The sequence below is a fragment of the Myotis brandtii genome, unplaced genomic scaffold, assembly GCF_000412655.1.
Source record: "Myotis brandtii unplaced genomic scaffold, ASM41265v1 scaffold583, whole genome shotgun sequence".
Classification (NCBI taxonomy): Eukaryota; Metazoa; Chordata; class Mammalia; order Chiroptera; family Vespertilionidae; genus Myotis; species Myotis brandtii.
This window is the reverse complement of record NW_005370191.1, coordinates 253036-271827: the sequence shown is the minus strand read 5'-3', so window position 1 is coordinate 271827 and position 18792 is coordinate 253036. Positions and strand designations below refer to the sequence as shown.

General features: G+C 53.4%; 2 protein-coding genes across 2 annotated transcripts in view; one reads left to right on the top strand and one right to left on the bottom strand.

Annotated features, from left to right (window-relative positions):
* Positions 1 to 4639, bottom strand: part of SLC12A9 (solute carrier family 12, member 9) — a 32052-nt gene extending 27413 nt beyond the window's left edge. Inside the window, exons 1-2 of the mRNA XM_014550147.1 lie at positions 4469 to 4639; positions 2220 to 2360 (exon numbers count right to left, since the gene is read on the bottom strand). The gene's annotated coding sequence lies outside the window, so the exon portion shown is untranslated. The remainder of the gene's footprint in view (positions 1 to 2219; positions 2361 to 4468) is intronic.
* Positions 4640 to 4680: 41 nt separating this feature from the next.
* The window catches only part of EPHB4 (EPH receptor B4), a 15340-nt gene continuing 1228 nt past the window's right edge, over positions 4681 to 18792 (top strand). The window contains exons 1-16 of the mRNA XM_005879109.2: positions 4681 to 4861; positions 7533 to 7603; positions 7817 to 8104; positions 8990 to 9386; positions 10375 to 10530; positions 10694 to 11026; positions 11349 to 11473; positions 11823 to 11988; positions 13253 to 13355; positions 13519 to 13583; positions 13696 to 13809; positions 13911 to 14158; positions 16139 to 16354; positions 16647 to 16796; positions 17187 to 17380; positions 17574 to 17729. Of these exons, the coding sequence (XP_005879171.1) occupies positions 4810 to 4861; positions 7533 to 7603; positions 7817 to 8104; positions 8990 to 9386; positions 10375 to 10530; positions 10694 to 11026; positions 11349 to 11473; positions 11823 to 11988; positions 13253 to 13355; positions 13519 to 13583; positions 13696 to 13809; positions 13911 to 14158; positions 16139 to 16354; positions 16647 to 16796; positions 17187 to 17380; positions 17574 to 17729 (2834 nt within the window). The 5' untranslated portion in view covers positions 4681 to 4809. The remainder of the gene's footprint in view (positions 4862 to 7532; positions 7604 to 7816; positions 8105 to 8989; positions 9387 to 10374; positions 10531 to 10693; positions 11027 to 11348; positions 11474 to 11822; positions 11989 to 13252; positions 13356 to 13518; positions 13584 to 13695; positions 13810 to 13910; positions 14159 to 16138; positions 16355 to 16646; positions 16797 to 17186; positions 17381 to 17573; positions 17730 to 18792) is intronic.

Genomic DNA, 18792 nt, shown 5'->3' with positions numbered 1-18792 from the left:
GTGGGGGGGAGGGCGTGCAGGAGACAGATGATCAATGATTCTCTCTCATCATTGATGTTTCTATCTCTCCCTCCCTCTCCCAAATCAATAAGAATATATAAATATCCTATATAATAAAAGCCTAATATGCTAAGTGTCCAGTCGTCCGGTCATCCGTTCAACCAATCAAAGCGTAATATGCAAATGACATGCTAAGACCACTCAACCGCTCGCTATGATGTGCACTGACCACCAGGGGGCAGATGCTCTGACCGGTAGGTTAGCTTGCTACTGGGGTCCAGCCGATCGGGACTGAGCGAGAAGAGCCAGACACACCTTGGAGCCTTCCCGAGTCCTTTCCTGGCCCCGATCATTGCACCAGTGGGGTCCCTAGGCCTGGCCTGTGCCCTCTCACAATCTGGGACCCCTCGGGGGATGTCAAAAACAAACCACCAGGGGGCAGATGCTCTGACCGGTAGGTTAGCTTGCTACTGGGGTCCAGCCGATCGGGACTGAGCGAGAAGGGCCAGACATACCTTGGAGCCTTCCCGAGTCCTTTCCTGGCCCCGATCATTGCACCAGTGGGGTCCCTAGGCCTGGCCTGTGCCCTCTCACAATCTGGGACCCCTCAGGGGATGTCAAAAACATGTTTCGTTTTGGCCGGATCCCAGGCTGAGGGACCCCACTGCTGCACGAATTCGTGCCCGGGTCTCTAGTATATGCATATATTTTATTTACTAGTATTTACTATGGGCCAAACAGTATATGTTGAAGATCTGTCGTACCTGCTTTCATGAAATTTAGAGCCACATACAAGTAAATATACAATCACTAATAAATTAATAAAGGCTTTTATGTGTGTGTCTAATACAACTTTGTATATGATGATTTCAGAAATATTTGTGGTAATCAAATGAGGCCTGGGTTCAGATTTTGTCAGTCCTGAAGTTTATATAATTTGGGGAACCCTTATTAAGAAAACACAATTATGAATATAAAATTAGGTATAAAAGTTAATGTTTATTTAGATTGAGAAATCACAACCAGTTGCAAATGTTAAGGTGACAAATACCATAAATATTACAAAAGCTTGATAAAAAGTTATTTATGACTAAAGATGTTAACCATCTGTCATACACTGCAAATGAAATACCACATGTCTTGCTGTCATTTTATTGTGGTGTTTTATAACCCTGGCCGGGTAGCTGAGTTGGTTAGAGTGTCATAAATAACTACTGAATACACCTTTATAATACTTTCATGTCCTGCCCTGGCTGGTGTGGCTGGGTTGGGCTTCATCCTGTGCACCAACAGGTTGCTGGTTCAATTCCTGGTCAGGGCACATGCCCGGGTTTTGGGCTCGATCCCCAGTAGGGGTTGTGCAAGAGGTAACAGGTCAATGTGTCTCTCTCTCATCATGTTTCCCTCTCTCTCCCTTCCTCTCTCTCTTTAAAAAACAATTTAAAATATTCTTTAAAAAAACATTAAAAAATACTACTTTCATGTCCTACCTTTTTCTTACAGGTATACTCTTTGACCACCTCTTCATATGATGATGATTTTGTGTTATTTTCTATTCTCTCTATATCTCAGTCTTCCCTCTAGTATGAACAATTTAATTTTTCCTTCCATTATTGAATTTATTTATTTATTTATTTATTTATTCTCACCCAAGGATGTGGGGATATTTTTTAAAGAGAGGGGAATTAGCCCTAACCGGTTTGGCTCAGTGGATAGAGCGTCAGCCTGCGGACTCAAGGGTCCCAGGTTGGAGTCCGGTCAAGGGCATGTACCTTGGTTGTGGGCACATCCCCAGTAGGGAGTGTGCTGGAGGCAGCTGATCCATGTTTCTCTCTCATCGATGTTTCTAACTCTCTATCCCTCTCCCTTCCTCTCTGTAAAAAAATCAACAAAATATTTTTTTTTTAAAAAAAAAAGAGAGGGGAATTAAGGGAGGGGAGGGAGAGAAACATTAACATGAAAGAGACACATCAATTGGTTGCCTCCCACAAGGGGCCGTGAAACCCTGCAACTGAGGTACTGCCTTTGGCTGGGAATCGAACCCGCAACCTTTTGGTCCAACACTGTAATCTCTGAACCAAATCGGCCAGGGCCCATTATTGAATTTATAAACATCTTTTGGCTCATCACTGGTAAGATGAAAAGCCTCTATCAAATTCCTTTCCTACAAGAGGTATAAGATTCCAGACCATTTCAAAGGTTCTCATGCAGTGACTCACCTTAAAAACTGTTTAAATTGATGGCACTCATTAACCAGGGCTTTGGCAGGAGCTCGGTAGGTGAGGGCTGCTGAAGTGTAAACTTCAGGAGCTTCCAAGTACATTTAACTTGACAGGCTTATATGGGCCAGAGGACGGGGCCTGGGATATGGAAAGAAGAGTGACAATTTCTACAGTGTATGGTGAAAAGAGATGACCTGTTGTGTGTTTTTTTAGAATGTATAGGAAAAGTTCTAACTCCAAGACTAATCCAAACTGTAATGATGTGGATAGCAAAAAGAAAGCCCTGCCAGCTGTTGGGGGGTTAACTGGGGTGTGGGGGTGCTCCACATAGGTACTGTCATGGTGATAAATGACAGCAGCATATTGATCATAGGCAAGGAATGGGGTGACAGCCTAATATTTGGGGTGGGAGGACAGTGACGTGCCCTAAGTGCTGTGATAATGAAGGAAGGAGGGCCTGAGATTTGTTTGGGCTGATTGAGGTAGTAATATGCCTGCTCACCTGTGTAATGGTGGATATGGAGTTAGCTTGCCTAGGAAGTAGTCTCGGATGGTCAGAGGGTGGAGGAAATGACCTCACACCTACAGGATAGACCAAGGGTGATTCCTTAGCATTGATTGGAGTGAAAATCTCAGCCATCATCTCCATGAAAAGGGGAAGTAATGGGATCTCTGCCAGATTATAAGATCTTTGTGGCCAGAAGCCATGTTTTACAAATCTTGCAAATCATCTGTCACATAGTAGATGCTCCATACGTTTCATTTTATTCATTCTTTTATTGGTATGTACTAGGTACTAAGAACTGGATTACATGCTGGGGGGTGGGAGCTGAGGACCCAATGATATGGGATCTACTGGGTATTTTCTTACTTAAGATGCTCTATTCTCTCTAGCTGAGGGGGGAGGGGTCTGGTACTCAGGGGTCAGAAATACAGGGTTCAAGTCTACAGTGAGGGTGAGCTATTACACTATTTCACCCCTCTGTCTTATCAGCTCTTCACTCCACCCTGCCTCATTTCTCTGTGCATCTTGGTCTCTACCATTTAAGCCATGCACACCTCCACCCCATCATGATGAATCTGATTCATTCATAATGATGCACCACCCCCACCTCCACCACCAAGTGAGAAAAATCAAGCGGAGCCCAGGAGGAGACATAACTTTTGGAGGAAAGAATCTGAATGTAGAGTAAAAGCAGGGAAAGGTGAGGGAAGGGGCGAGTGTAACCTGGAGGAGAAGCTGACTTAGATCAGAGAGGGAGGAGGGTGGTATTCCCAGTCCCGGCCTGGTCTGCATGACTCCAGCCAAGCCGGCTGTTTCCTGCCCTTTGTGACCCCCCCACCCCGGAGCAGGACCCAGGCTGGGCAATGAGGAAGGGCAGGGGTGTGGGGAGCACCACTTGTGGCAGGAAGATAAGTGAGCTGGGACAAGAGGTCACTAGAGGCCTGGCTGTCCTCTCTGGGGTGTTAGAGGCACTTGGCAGCCCCCCAGGCATCAGTGACTCCTCCTTCCCCCTCTCTTGGCTCCTCAGCTCCTCCAGACTCTGTCCCCCTTAAATATTTTCTGAGTTTAAGCCCTTTCCTTCTAGTTCTCCCACTGGAAGACTCCTGCTGCACCCTCCACCCACCCCTGGACTCACACTAGGTGCCCTGATGTAGAAGGGGGTTGGTGGGAAGTTCACTGCTTTCCTAGACCCTCCCCTCTAACTGATGATATGGGGGGAGGGTGGTGGCAATGAGAGGAAGAGCCCTCCCAGCCATCCCGAGGGCCCCCAGGAGCCAGACAGGAAACAGCTTCAGGAAAGACAGCAGCAGCCCCGGCCCCAGCCCCAAGGGTCAGGGCTGCGGGTGGCGCGGAGCCCTCCCAAACTCGAGAGTGAGAATGAGGCCGGTGAGTTGGGAATCCATCAGGACCCCTCACTCGCTCGGACCCACCTACCTTTTATCTACCCTTGCTTCCTAGACTTTTCTATGTTCCTCCCCATCTCAACCCAGTTGCCTCACTTCTTCCCCACACTTTCCAGCGCTGGGTTGAGTGCACAGTAAGTCCCCGATACTGTACTTAGTTCGTTGAATGATTGTGTGAACGTGCACTCCAGGGTTATCTAAGCTGAGATCGCTGCCTCCGGACCCCCAGGGCCACCCTCCATCCTCAAAAGCTTCCCCCAAACACGGTCCCCTGCGCCAACTAGGGGGTGGTGGGCTAATCCAGAAGAATCCGAAGTCCGCAAGAAAATAATGCGCACCTCTGGGGGGCTCTCCGCGCCGCTGGGTGTTTTCTCGGCTCCCTGGTCGGCCGGGTTTGGGTCTGCCCCCGGGGTCCCTGGGCTCCGATCCGGACACGCGAGATCCGGGTGGGAGCACACAGCCCAGTGCACTTCTGGGCGGCCCCGGGCTCCGCGCCCTCCGCCCCTCCCCCTTCTCCCAACTTTCTCCCAACTTTCCGAACTGCTGCGCTCCTGCGCTGAGGCTCCGACCGAGAGTCCCGCGCGGGGAGTCGGCGTCTACCCGCTCAGAGGGGGTTCAGCACTGGGGGGGCTAGCGCCCCCCAAACTCAGATCGGATCCGACCGGAGTGAGGCGGCGCCATGGAGCTCCGGGCTTTGCTCTGCTGGGCTTCACTCGCAGCCGCTCTAGAAGGTGAGTTTCCTTGGCGGCGTCCCGCCACTCCTGGGGCCCCCAAAGTTGGGCCTCGGAGTGGAGGGGCCGACCTCTCCCTACCCTTACCCAGCACCTCAACCCCGAACACTTCGGACCAATAGTGCTAGACCGGGCGGGGGGCGGGGAAGAGGCGGCCCAGCGGGGAGTGGAGTTTTCTTTTGTTTGGAAAAGAGATGGAGTCGGGCTCGGTCCTGGGACGTCCCCCTGCCCAGGCTCCCCAAACTCTCACTCCGGACTTCAGACGCTTTCGGTGGCCTTTCCTTTCCTCCCTACTCCAACCTTCAAAACTCTCTTCGAAGTTTCTGACCCTCTTCTCACCTCGGCAAAAAAGAAGGAAAGGTTTCTGGAGAAACAACTGCAGACAAGGCAGAATTCTGTGCTAGGCCATAAACTGCCCCCACCCCTCATTCCTTGGCATTTACACCTGGATCCTACAATTTCACACGCCTCTGTCGGGATGGCCACCTTCTGCACTCACACTCGGATCAAATCTCCCAAAGCCACTACCCCTGCCACAGAGAGGCCCTCTTCCTGGTGCCCCAGGCTTGCACCCCAGTCCTTTAAATGCTCTCTAGACCCCAGCCCTGCCCAAGTCCTAGACAAGCTGGCTGTCCTCCAACCCTGCAGGCCAGCAGAAACTGACCTGTGCAGCCCCTCTGTCGTCCTGACTCGGCCTAATGACCACCTACCTCCTCATCTCTCTAAATTTCTAATTTTTCTATATTCTCCCCCAAATTTCCCTCATCCTTGAGCCTCTCCCCTTCCTTCACCTCCTAGAGGGGGAACCAAGAGCCCTATAAACCCTCCTAATCTCCTTTCAATGAGCTACTCCTCCCCCCGCGCCCCTCCTCTTCACTGCCTGGAATCAAAGGGGTCTTTGGGGAGGGGGTTTTAGGGAGGCTGCTGAGGAGGAGGAATCAAAGGCAGTTGGAAACCCCTCTCCCTCAGGCTGGGCAGTGCTGCTCTGGGCTGGGGATCAAAGGCTGGGAATGGGGAGAGGGAAGACTGGCCCGGCTCAGAGAAAGAAGGTGAGACTGGGAGAGAGAGGAAAGCAGAGCGGAGAGAAAACCCACCCGGATGAAGTGGAGTGAGAGGAAAAGAAAGATGCAAAGAGGAAAAGGGAGTCACTTCTAATTGCCGTTAGGAAGTGCTTTCTAGGCCCCAGGCCCATGCCGAGGGCTTTATATTTTCATGGTTCACACAGCCTTGTGGGTGGGAGGGATTGTTCTCCCATTTTACAGATGAAGAGCCTGAGGCTTCGAGGAGTTAACTAATTTATCCAAGGCTGGGTGAAAAGTGGGAGACAGGAAAGAGGAGAGAGATGGCTAGAGAAATGGAGGTGGACAGAGAGCTGGAGAGAGGTGAGAGGCAAAAGAACTAAGAGATCAAAGAGAGCTCCAGGAGGAGGCAAGACCAGAGAAAGTGAGCCACTCAGAACACAGGGACAGCCCTGAAACAGACAGCGTGTAAATTGGAGACAGGAAAACACTATCCAGGCTGGAACAATGGAGGGTGGAGACGGCAGCCTCTATCCACCCCTTTCCCAGAACCCTGGCATCCTGTCCCCAGCATGCCGGTCTGTCTCCCGCCACTCATGGGGGCCTGGGCCTTACCTGGGGCTGGCCAGTCCCACCTAATCCCTTGCCTAGGTGGATATCACTTGGTCCCTGGGAAGAGGTTGCCTCACCCACTTGCCCTCCCTTCTCTCCAGCAGCCCCCATGCTGGGAAGTGGGGACCTGGTCCCAGGTGTGCTGCTGGCTGCCCCCCTAGGGGCCGTCCACATTGCCTTGGCCTCCAAGGGGATTCCCCTACCTTCCCTCCACCCTCAGCTGCCAGGGCCTGTGCAGTTTCCCCTAATCCACCGCTTCCGCCAGGGGCCCACCCCTCTCTGGTGTTCCTCCCCCAGGCTGAGCTGAGCCAGGTGCGTTCACCACCCCGCATACACACACACCCCTAAAGTCTCCTCCCCTTTTCCTCCCCATAACCAAATCCAGATGTGAGGCCTCTGCAGGCGGAGGCCAGGGCGGGAACCCCAGCATCCCAGCCTCCAGCACTTCCTCCTCTGACACCAGTGAGCTGAAGGGAGGGGAAGGAGTCGGGGTTCTGGCTGGGCCTCAGGAGCTGAGCACCACCTTCCTGGATCTGTAGGACTGGAGTGTTGGGTCTCAAAAGGGGTGGGGACATGGAAGAGGAATAGAGTCGGGGGCAGGGAGGCAGCAACTTGGGGATTGGGGAATTGACCCTGGAGGCCCTGGCCCTGGAAGGGTGTCCCCTTGCCAGCAGCCCTTTGCCCACCACAAGGTCAAGGCCAAGTCCGGGCTCTAGTTTAATCCTTTCTGAGCTGTTTGCCCTTCTCCCGCTTCCAGTGTTTGCACCTTCCCCTATCCTCCAGGCTACTGCCATCCAGGGAGGCCTAGATCTGGGAGTCCTAAGAGGGCAGCCAGCCTACCAGCTGTTAGGGATGCGGTAAACATTCAGAAAGAGGCAAGAAACGGGAGGGCAAGGCTCACTCCCCTCCTCATCTCTTGTCTCAGCCTGACTGACCCCTCCAGCTTGGAGCTAGGAGGACCCCCACTACCTCCGTTCCCAGGCATCTGGTCTTCCCGGTCTCTCCCCTAAGCCCTGACTGGCTCTGTCTGTCTGTCTTAGAGACTCTACTGAACACAAAATTGGAAACTGCCGATCTGAAGTGGGTGACGTTTCCTCAGGTGGAGGGGCAGGTAAGAGCTGGGCCCAGGAGCTGGGGCTCAGAGGGGAACTGAAGGACGAGCAGCACCAGTGCTGACCTGCTTCCCCTGCCGCAGGACCCAGTGTCCCCTGAGCTCTTGCTCTCAGAGGCCCCCTTCCCTAGCCACGCCTGCTCCATGACGAACACCCTCCCACTGACCTTTAAGCCATTCAGCAGCCCCCATGCCGACCCCTTCTGCCCACAGTGGGAGGAGCTGAGCGGCCTGGATGAGGAGCAACACAGCGTTAGGACCTATGAGGTGTGTCATGTGCAGCGAGCCCCAGGCCTGGCCTACTGGCTGCGCACAGGCTGGGTCCCCCGGCGGGGTGCTGTCCACGTGTACGCCACACTGCGCTTCACCATGCTCGAGTGCCTGTCCCTGCCCCGAGCTGGGCGCTCCTGCAAGGAGACCTTTACAGTCTTCTACTTCGAGAGCGACGCCAACACGGCCACAGCCCTCACGCCAGCCTGGATGGAGAACCCTTACATCAAGGTACCCACCACTCAGGGCACAGCCGCGGGCCAGGGCGGGGCAGGCCTGTGGTCTAGGGGCAGTGGAGGTGAACTTCCAAGGCCCTGGGTTGGGGTACTGGGAGCAGGAGCCTCAGGTCTGGAAGGGAAGAAGGTGGTCTGCCCGGTGGAGCAGCAGCATGCAGTTGGGCTGCCGGCCTGGCCGCCAGGGGCGGTTCTCTCAGTCACTCTACTCTACTGTACTTAGGCCACCCTGCACTCCCCCCTTTATTTTCCTGCCCCTCACCCTGGAGTGGCTTCTCTCTGCCTCTTCTTCCCACCTACTATGTCTTCTGAGTTCCAGCTCCTTTGGGTACCTTTGCTGAGGTGCCCGGCTGTGGGGTCCCACCTGTTGTAGCTCTCCTCATACTTTGTAACATAGCCGCGTTGCCTTCATTTCTGTTTCCTCCACACTGAGTTCAGGACCTGGCATAGAATAGATACATTTTTAAAAAAATATATTTTATTGATTTTTTACAGAGAGGAAGGGAGAAGGATAGAGAGTTAGAAACATCGATGATGAGAGAGAAACATCGATCAGCTGCCTCCTGCACACTCCCTACTGGGTATGTGCCCGCAACCAAGGTACATGCCCTTGACCGGAATCGAACCTGGGACCCTTGAGTCCGAAGGCTGACACTCTATCCACTGAGCCAAACCGGTCAGGGCAGAATAGATACATTTTGCGTGTTGACAAGGTTTTGTAGGATGAGTGAATGAACAGAAAGGGGGCGTGCGGGACAGAGTCTGCACACATCACAGGAGCTCAGCAAGTATCCGCGGAAGGATGGGCCAGGAAGAAGACAGTCCGCTGGGTCCTTGGGGCATGGAGGACCGCAGCAGTTGAGTCTCTTCTCCGACCCGGCAGGTGGACACAGTGGCTGCTGAGCATCTGACCCGGAAGCGTCCTGGGGCTGAGGCAACTGGTAAAGTGAACGTCAAGACGCTGCGTCTGGGCCCACTCACCAAAGCTGGCTTCTACCTGGCTTTCCAGGACCAGGGCGCCTGCATGGCCCTGCTGTCCCTGCACCTCTTCTACAAGAAGTGTGCCCAGCTGACCGTCAACCTCACCCGCTTCCCGGAGACAGTGCCTCGTGAGCTCGTGGTGCCAGTGGCAGGGAGTTGTGTGGCTGATGCTGTCCCTGCCTCCGGCCCCAGTCCCAGCCTCTACTGCCGGGAGGACGGCCAGTGGGCTGAGCAGCCGGTCATGGGCTGCAGCTGTGCTCCGGGGTTCGAGGCCGCCGAGGGGAATACCAGGTGCCGAGGTGAGGGCTGGCATGTCCCCAAGAAACTGTGGCCACTCCATGTGGGGAAGGCCCTGTACCCTGGTCTTGGACCCACTTTTTAAATTTCCACTTGGAACAGTCTTTGCTCTCCTAGCCACTCAGTTCCTGGGGGGCCTCTCTTCCTGCCCTGCCCATTCCCAGCGCAGTTCTGAGCCTTCCTCACTTACATTCTTCCTATGTCCACTCCGTTCTGGACCTGGAGGCTGTCCAGGGATGCAGGACCTTGTTGGGCTGAGAGGACACAGGTGTCATGGTCTCTACTCTTGTTCGTTACGGTTCCTGGCTATTTTCACAACCCAGTATGACAGATGAAGCAAGCATGTCAGATGCTGTGTGTGTTCCTCACCACTTCATGTTACAGTGGCTCTTAGATCGGCTACTGTGTCTTGCTAAGAAGCACACACATCGCTATGTCACAAACTTTTCTTCATTTTATGAGCATTGTATTTCAACTTGCTTGATTTGCTTTATAATCCAGTGTGTTTTGTGGTGTGCATTTCAAGTTGTTGTTCTGAGCCTTGGTCTTTGGGGTGAGGGGTTGTGGGTATTAGGGTTAAACCCTGGTCTGGAGGAGGTTCCTTCTCTTCGATGTGAGATTTCCGAGCTCCTCCTGCCCTGTTTCCCCCTTTGCACTTCATGCAAACTTAAAAGCAGCTGCGTGTTTTTTTGTTGTCACTAATCCTCACCTGAGGATATTTTTCCATTGGTTTTTTTAGAGAGTGTGGAAGAGAGGGAGGCAGGAGGAGGGTGAGGAGAAAAACACATGATGTGAGAGAGACACGTCTACTGGTTGCCTCCCACATGTGCCCCTACCAGGGCCAGGGAATGTATAGGTACGTGCTCTTGATGGGGAATCGAACCCGAGACCCTTTGGTCCCTGAGTCGATGTTCTAACCACTTAGCAACACTAGCCAGGGCCAACTGCATGTTTTTTATGCATGTTTATTGAATGCTTGCTTCCTTTCAGCCTGTGCCCAGGGCACCTTCAAGCCTCTGTCTGGGGAGGGGTCCTGCCAGCCATGCCCAGCCAACAGCCATTCCAACACCATTGGCTCACCCATCTGCCAGTGCCGCGTAGGGTACTTTCGGGCCCGCACAGACCCCCGGAGTGCACCCTGTACCAGTAAGTGACCAGTGACCCCCATCCCAGCCTCCACCTTCCCAGGCCTTCCTCTTCTTGACCCTGGCTTGCTGGTGCCCAGCTAAGTCAGTGTGGCTGCCTATCTGTCCCACTACCCACCCCTTCCATTTGCTCAGCCTCTGTCTGGTTTCCTGGTTTCCTGCAGCCTCTCCCTCGGCTCCAAGAAGTGTGGTTTCCCGCCTAAATGGTTCCTCCCTGCGCCTGGAGTGGAGTGCCCCCCTCGAGTCAGGTGGCCGGGAGGACCTCACCTATGCACTCCGCTGCCGGGAGTGCCGCCCTGGGGGGTCCTGCACACCCTGTGGAGGAGACCTGACCTTCGACCCTGGCCCCCGGGACTTGGTGGAGCCCTGGGTCACAATTCGAGGGCTGCGTCCTGACTTCACCTACACCTTTGAGGTCACTGCCTTGAATGGGGTATCTTCCTTAGCCCCCATGCCCGCCCCGTTTGAGGCTGTGAATGTCACCACTGACCGTGAAGGTGAGACTGGCGGCTGGGGGCAGCCTGTGGTCAGATGGGAGTGATGTTGGTGGGTAGAAGAAGCCAGCGAGGTGTAAAGGGGGAAAAGGCAGAGGCCATGGAGTGGGATCCCCAGGAAGTATGGAGCGTCAGGGCTTTGGGCGCAAGAGGCAGAAAGAGAGTGAAAAAGATGCAAGGCGGGCTGGAGAGTTGAGGATGGAGGTCAGAAGGGATTCTTGGAACGTCTGCAGGGTCAAGACAGGGGTAGCCATCAGAAGCGTTGGGAAAGGCAAGGGACAGACATGCTAAGTGGAAGAGCCCCAACATGTCTTGTCTCTCACAGTGCCACCCCCAGTATCCGACATCCGGGTGACTCGGTCCTCACCTAGCAGCTTGAGCCTGGCCTGGGCTGTTCCCCGGGCACCCAGTGGAGCAGTGCTGGACTATGAGGTCAAGTACCATGAGAAGGTGAGACCAGGCACCACCCCTGGGGTTGGGGGTGGGCAGTGCGACGTGCTCTAGGAGTGGAACGCTGAATGGCAGACACTTGAATTCCAGCTCTGTGAGACCTTGGGCCAGCCCCTGGGCCTTTCTGAGCTCAGCATCCCCATCTGTAAAACAGTCGCCTTATCACGCAACTGTTAAACGAGACAGTGAATGCAAACACTCAGCACAGTGCACATAAGTCAGCACAAAGGCCTCGCCTGCTACGTTACAAGACCAAGATGCTCATTACGGGGGTGCAGGGCAGGGGGAGGTTGGAAGAACAGCGGAAACTGGGGGCCTCTACTTATGGCCAACCCCTCCTCCTGGACAGGGTGCAGAGGGCCCCAGCAGCGTTCGGTTCCTGAAGACCTCGGAAAACAGGGCAGAGCTGCAGGGGCTGAAGCGGGGAGCCAGCTACCTGATCCAGGTGCGGGCACGCTCTGAGGCTGGCTATGGACCCTTCGGCCAGGAGCACCATAGCCAGACCCAGCTGGATGGTGAGCCTGGGACTAGGCATGGGAGGGGGTGCTGCTCCTGAAGGACCCCTAAAGTCACACTCCCATGCTCCTTTTTCTCTCAACTGAGAGGTATTTTGTCCTGGTGAAGAGAGCAGAGGGTGCAGAAACCCAAACCAACAACTGAGTGTGAGGAGCTGCTCAGCAACCTTCCTCAACTGTGTGACCTTCAGCAAAAACTTGATCCCTGAGTTTCAGCTCTCTCATCCCACCCCCCCCAAAAAAATGGAAATATGAGTCCTCTCTCACAGGGCTCCAGGGAATAAATAAGATGAAACCTGTTAGTTACAATATGCTGGCTCAGTGTTTTACTTTTTTTTTTTTTTTAATTGATTTCAGAGAGGAAGGGAGAGGGAGAGAGAGAGAGAAACATCAATGATGAGAGAGAATCATGGATCGGCTGCCTCCTGCACGCCCCACACTGGGGATCGAGCCCGCAACCTGGGCATGTGCCCTGACCAGGAATCGAACCCAGGACCCTTCAGTCTGCAGGCCGACGCTCTATCCTCTGAGCCAAACCAGCCAGGGCTAAACAGTTTTATTGAGATATGATTCATAAACCAGACACTTCACCCATTTAAAGTGTATAATTCATTGACTTTTAGTATACCCACAGAGTTGTGCAACCATCACAATTTTGGAACATTTCAGCACCCCAAAAAGAGAACCGATACCCCTTTCATCACCCCCCAGCCCTTGGCAAATACTAATCTACTTTCTGTCTCTATGGATTTGCCTGTTCTGGGCATTTCATACAAATGGAATCGTACAATACATGGTCTTTTGTGACTGGTTTCCTTCACTTAACATAATGTTTTCAAGATTCATCCATATTTTAGCATGTATTTGACTGTGTGGCTGTGGCACATTTTATTTATTCATTCATCCATTGATGGACATTTGGGTTATTTCCACTTTGGGGCTATGAACCCTTTCATTTTTATTTAGCTTTTGGAACCTTTCGTTCAAATGGGACTGTTTGTGGTCACCAGTATTTAGAACAGAATCAGATCAAACCCACCCTGGCAGTAATAAGGCCGGAAACTCCTTCCCTTGCCCTGAGGGGCTCTGTAGGGGCCCACGGCCCACAAGAAGCAGTTTGAAAATCCCACTATGCTTCCCCCACCCTGCTTCTCCTTCGTCCTCCCCCACCTGCCACGCTGCTCTCCGGGGAGCCACAGCTCATTCAGTTGGTGGGGCCCTCAGTGGTCATCACGTTTGCCTGATCATGGTTTTTCTCCCCCAGAAAAGGAGAGCTGGCGGGAGCAGCTGGCCCTGATTGCAGGCACTGCAGTCGTGGGTGTGGTGCTGGTCCTGGTGGTTATTGTCATCGCAGTTCTTTGCCTCAGGTGAGAGCTCTGGGCGCCTGGAGGCCCTGTGAAACCTCCTTGGCTGCCCCAAGGGCCCATTTCCACTTGGAATCTTTTCTGATCCGCGCTCCTCTCCTCCCTTCCTGTCTCTCTGGGAACACATATGTGACTCCGTTTACCTTTTCTTTCCCATTGGCTATAGGAAGCAGAGCAGTGGGAGAGAAGCTGAATACTCAGATAAACACGGGCAGTATCTCATTGGCCACGGTAAGTAGGCCTATCCTGAAGGAAACAGGGCTGGGGCAAGGCTGTGTGCCAAGAATTAGGGCCTCTGAGTGCAAGAAGTTACCTGGCTAATGGGCCCCACGTGATTCCTCAGGTACTAAGGTCTACATTGATCCCTTCACTTATGAAGACCCTAATGAAGCTGTGAGGGAATTCGCAAAAGAGATCGATGTCTCCTATGTCAAGATTGAGGAGGTGATTGGTGCAGGTGAGAGGAAAGATGACTGGACGCCCAGGAGGGAAATGGGGTGGGGAGGGAAGGCAGGGCCAGACTGGGGGGAGAGCTGACGCTTGGCATCCTTCCTACAGGTGAGTTTGGGGAGGTGTGCCGGGGGCGACTTAAGGCCCCGGGGAAGAAGGAGAGCTGCGTGGCCATCAAGACCCTGAAGGGTGGTTACACCGAGCGGCAGCGGCGGGAGTTCCTGAGCGAGGCCTCCATCATGGGCCAGTTCGAGCACCCCAACATCATCCGCCTGGAGGGCGTGGTTACCAACAGCATGCCAGTCATGATTCTTACTGAGTTTATGGAGAACGGTGCCCTGGACTCCTTCCTGCGGGTGAGCCCCCTTCCTCCAGCCTCCCGCGTCCACCTGTGCTCCCCCAAAGCAGCCAAGGAGCTCAGAACCCAGGGCAGATGGTGGATTCCACATCACTCCCCCTTCGCCCGTCATTCCCCCTTTACAAAAGGTTGGGGTCCTGGGACTGGCCCTTCCTTAGGCCTTGGGGGGAACTGGCCTCTCTGTGGGGCAGCTGAACCCCTCCCTTCCTCTCTCTCTAAAATCAATAAAACTATCCTTGATGAGGATTTAAAAAAATAACATTACATTTAATCAAATTACAATTTCCTGGTATCTTCTAATACTCGGTCAATATCCACATTTCCCCTGTTGTTTCCAAAATGTCCCTTACTACTGGCTTATTCAAACCACCATGCAGTTCAGAAGCAAGCGTTATACCTGATGGTTCTCACTTTTGAGCCTGACATGCTGAAGAACTGGGCTACTTGTCCCCTTGAATGTCTCGCCCTGTGGATTTATCAGATTCTTCCCTGTGGGGTCATTTAGCTTGTTTATCTATATTTCCTGTAAGAGAAACTATGCCTAATGTTTTGATACATTCAAAATTAAACATTGGTGGCCATCCTACGTTGAGGGTGCTGTGAATTTCACATGGCACCCCATCAGGAGACACGGGCCACCTGGCTCCCCCATGAGTGAGGAGGAGGTTGACCTGGAGTAGTGTGATGATGGCCTGACCCTCCCTTGTGGACACAGGTGTCTATTCCCTTGGTACCCGACAGAGATCCTGTTGCAGGGAGGGGAAGAGGGCCTCTTTTAGAAGAGATGACATTTGGGTCAATGGGAAAGAGCCAGCCTTGAGAAGATGGGGGGAGAATGGTGTTGGGGGCAGAGAGGAGAGACCAGAGTGGTCAACAAGCAGCAGAAAGGCAGGTGAGGCTGGACCTGGGGAGCAGAGGGACCTTGATGGGTCTTAATGTAGGTGGTGGCCCTGCCACATGGGCCTCTTGGCCTTGGTCAGGAATTTGGATTTGATTAGAAGTTCAAGGGCAAGTCTTTGGAGGGGTTTCAGTAGGAGATCCCTTTGGTGGGTGCTGGGGAGAGCAAGAGTGGAAGGAAGCCAAGAACCAGTGAGGAGACTTGTAGCCATTCAGGCCGTGAGGGTTGGCTCGGGGTGCAGAGAAGAGGTTGGATTTGGGGTATGTTTTGGAAGCAGGGCCAGCAGAACTTGCTGATGGATTATAAGTGGTGGGTGAGGGGGGAAAAGAGGAAGAAATCATGGAGGTGCCGAGGTCTATACTCTGAGCATCTGGCAAGTGGTATTTCCACGAACAGGTCAGAGGCCTGGAGTGTATTCAGGCTTGGAGGCTTGATTCAGAATTCTGTTTTGGACTCTTGTGTCCCTGGCCCTGCAGAGCTGCCACGGGTCCCCTGCATGCTAGCTGAACCCAGACGATGGGATTAGTTAACCATTTCTGATTGCTTGGTTTACCTGGTGAGAGCAAACTAACGGTCAAGGACAGTGTTTAGACCTTGGTTTTGATGCTGTGGTTGCTGATGGTACCTCGATTCCTCACTGTTCTCTTGATTCTACCCACAGTCCAAGAAGGCTGAGCTAGATTTTGGCTCACAAGAGTGTGTGGTAGCTCACAGCACACTCTTATCAGAACTCTGTTGCTCTTAAATAAAAAGCATTTGTTGAGTATGTCCTGGGTATAAAGCACTGTACTAGATTAAAAGGAAGAAAAATTTTAAATCTCTCCTTACGGTCTAATTAAGAGAGTGAATGTATACATTTGAAACAGGAACAGTTATGAGCATTGTGTTATAGTGTAGTAAGAGCTCAGAGAACTTGGGATAAGAGAAAGGAGGAGGGCTTACCTGGGAAGTCTGCAGGCCTGTTCTACAGGTGAACACGAGATGGATCTGAAGTGCCAAATATGGTTTAGAATGTGCAAGGAAGGGGGAATGGAGAGAGAGCTATCCTAATCATGCCCCTCTCTCTTGCTTGGTCTCCAGTTGAACGATGGGCAATTCACTGTCATCCAACTGGTGGGCATGTTACGGGGCATTGCCTCAGGCATGCGGTACCTTGCTGAGATGAGCTACGTTCACCGTGACCTGGCTGCCCGGAACATCCTGGTCAACAGCAACCTTGTCTGCAAGGTTTCAGACTTTGGCCTTTCCCGATTCCTGGAGGAGAACTCTTCTGACCCCACCTACACGAGCTCTCTGGTGAGGCTGAGGGACTGACATAGGAACTAGGTTCTTAGGGCCAGGTGGGCAGGAAAAGGTGGGAGACTAGGGGGTTGACAGCTCTGATCTAGGGAGAAGATGAAGGAGCAGACCACAGGAGTGGGGGGATCCGCTTAGGGAATCTGACTTCTGGTTGTGGAGGATAAGAATTGCGTTGGGGAGCTGGGTGTGTGGGTCCCAGGGAGAAAGGAGATCTGAGTTAGGGGAAAAGCAAAGACTGGGATCAGAGCGGTTGGGTCCCTCAGCTCATCTTTGCTTTCCTCATCTTTAGGGAGGAAAGATTCCCATCCGATGGACAGCCCCTGAGGCCATTGCCTTCCGGAAGTTCACATCTGCCAGTGATGCCTGGAGTTACGGGATTGTGATGTGGGAGGTCATGTCTTTTGGGGAGCGGCCATACTGGGATATGAGCAATCAGGACGTAAGTGTCCCATGACCCTACTATGTTTTCTTGAATGTTCTCACCAGGGATATGGGTGGGGGTGGGGTTCCCAGAGAGCTCATCGCTGCTGGGTCCTTGAGATAATGAGAGGAGCACAAAGAAGAGTTGATCTTTGTGCCCAAGAGCATGTTTGGTCACAGGACACAGGATGGAGGACACAGTTGGGAAGTTATGCATCTGGATCACAGCCCAAGAGTGGCTAGGGCTTTGAGTCAGGGCCAGCCTCACCCCCAGCCAGGAGGACCCCTAGATTTGCCATCTGGAGGGCTGTTGCACCCATCCAAGCATCTGCTAAGTCACCATTTCCTTGGGGTCCTTGGCATCCTCGTTCTCCCTGGACATCCTCACCCAGTTCTTCTGTCATTCTAGGTGATCAATGCCATTGAACAGGACTACCGGCTACCCCCTCCCCCAGACTGCCCCACCTCCCTGCACCAGCTCATGCTGGACTGTTGGCAGAAGGACCGGAATGCACGGCCCCGCTTCCCCCAGGTGGTCAGTGCCCTGGACAAGATGATTCGGAACCCTGCCAGCCTCAAAATCGTGGCCAGGGAGAATGGCGGGTGAGGACTCCTAAGAACGGGCCCTCCTTGCTGCACTCTGCCACCACTGCCCCCCTACAACCTCCAAAAAAGTGTGTTCCTTTGTCGGTATGTGGGATTGTCCCTGTCCGCCTCTCCAAGGCTGGGCTCAGTGTCGTCGACATCCTGCCACAGCCCCGCTACTCAGTGCATCCTCCCCATCCTTGCCTTCCAGGGCCTCACACCCACTGCTGGATCAGCGGCAGCCTCACTACTCAGCTTTTGGCTCCGTGGGTGAGTGGCTTCGAGCCATCAAAATGGGAAGATACGAAGAAAGTTTTGCAGCCGCTGGGTTTGGCTCCTTCGAGCTGGTCAGCCAGATTTCCGCTGAGTAAGTCATGGCAGGAGCTGGAGGTGGGGGGTAGAGCCAAGCCAGAGGGGCACCTGGGGACCAGAATCCAGCCCACTGGTTCATCAGGGGCCTTTGGGGTCAGCTCCTGGTGCCAGCTATTCTAGAGCTCTCCAACGCAACAACAGCTGCTGGGGCTGAAAGCCCAGGGAATCTTCCCGGCCAGCTGTGCCCGCCTCACCCTCTTGCACCATTTCAGCCCTCGGTCATGTCGCTCCCTGCCTGGCAATCTGTATCTATCTTTGTGCATCTATCTACATTCCAGACCCTGCTCTCACATTAACAACGTGTCAACTTTGGATGTTTTCCCACCCATAAAAGGAGAAGATTGGACTAGGTTTTGGAGAACCTTTCCAGCTTTTTAATGTTAAATGGTTTTATTATTCCAGCGCTTCCCAAATACTTTTTTCCCCCCTTAGTTGGCTCTCTCTGGTACTTCTCCTTTCTGCTCTCCCATTTCTCTCTCAAGGACTCTTCTGGCCCCAAATCTGAATAACAGAAATAGAGATCTGGAACCAGGGGCCCTGGAGGCCCTCTCCCTGGCGGGGCAGGTCACAGGCCAGTCTGCCCCACCGGGCTGGGCGCCCTCCTCACACATTGTTCCAACCTCTCCTTGACACGGTTCTAGCTCTCCTTTCCCGCCTCTTCTTTTTTCCCTTATCTCAGTCTCCAGGCCTCGGGATGGAGGGGGGGAGGCGGTTTGTTTTCCCCCTTCCCTCCCCTTCCTCTCCACCCAGCCCTTCCTCTCCGGCCTTTTCCTTCTGACGGCTCCTTTCTCCTCTAAAGCAATCTGTGCATCCCCTGCCCCCATTTTGTGGGCCTTTCTTTCCTTCTCTGATTCTCTGCCTTAATCCTTCCTGGAGCTTCCATCCAGGCAGACCCCGCCCCCCAACCTCCCGCCTTTAGACCCCGCCCCCTTGGCCGGGGGCCTGCTGGATACTTAGGTCCCGTCCCCTACTAGGGCTGTGGAAACTGCCCTGCCTGCCCGGCAATTATTCACCTGTGACCCTTCCCCTCCCTCCCACCTCCACCTTTTCCCCCTCCT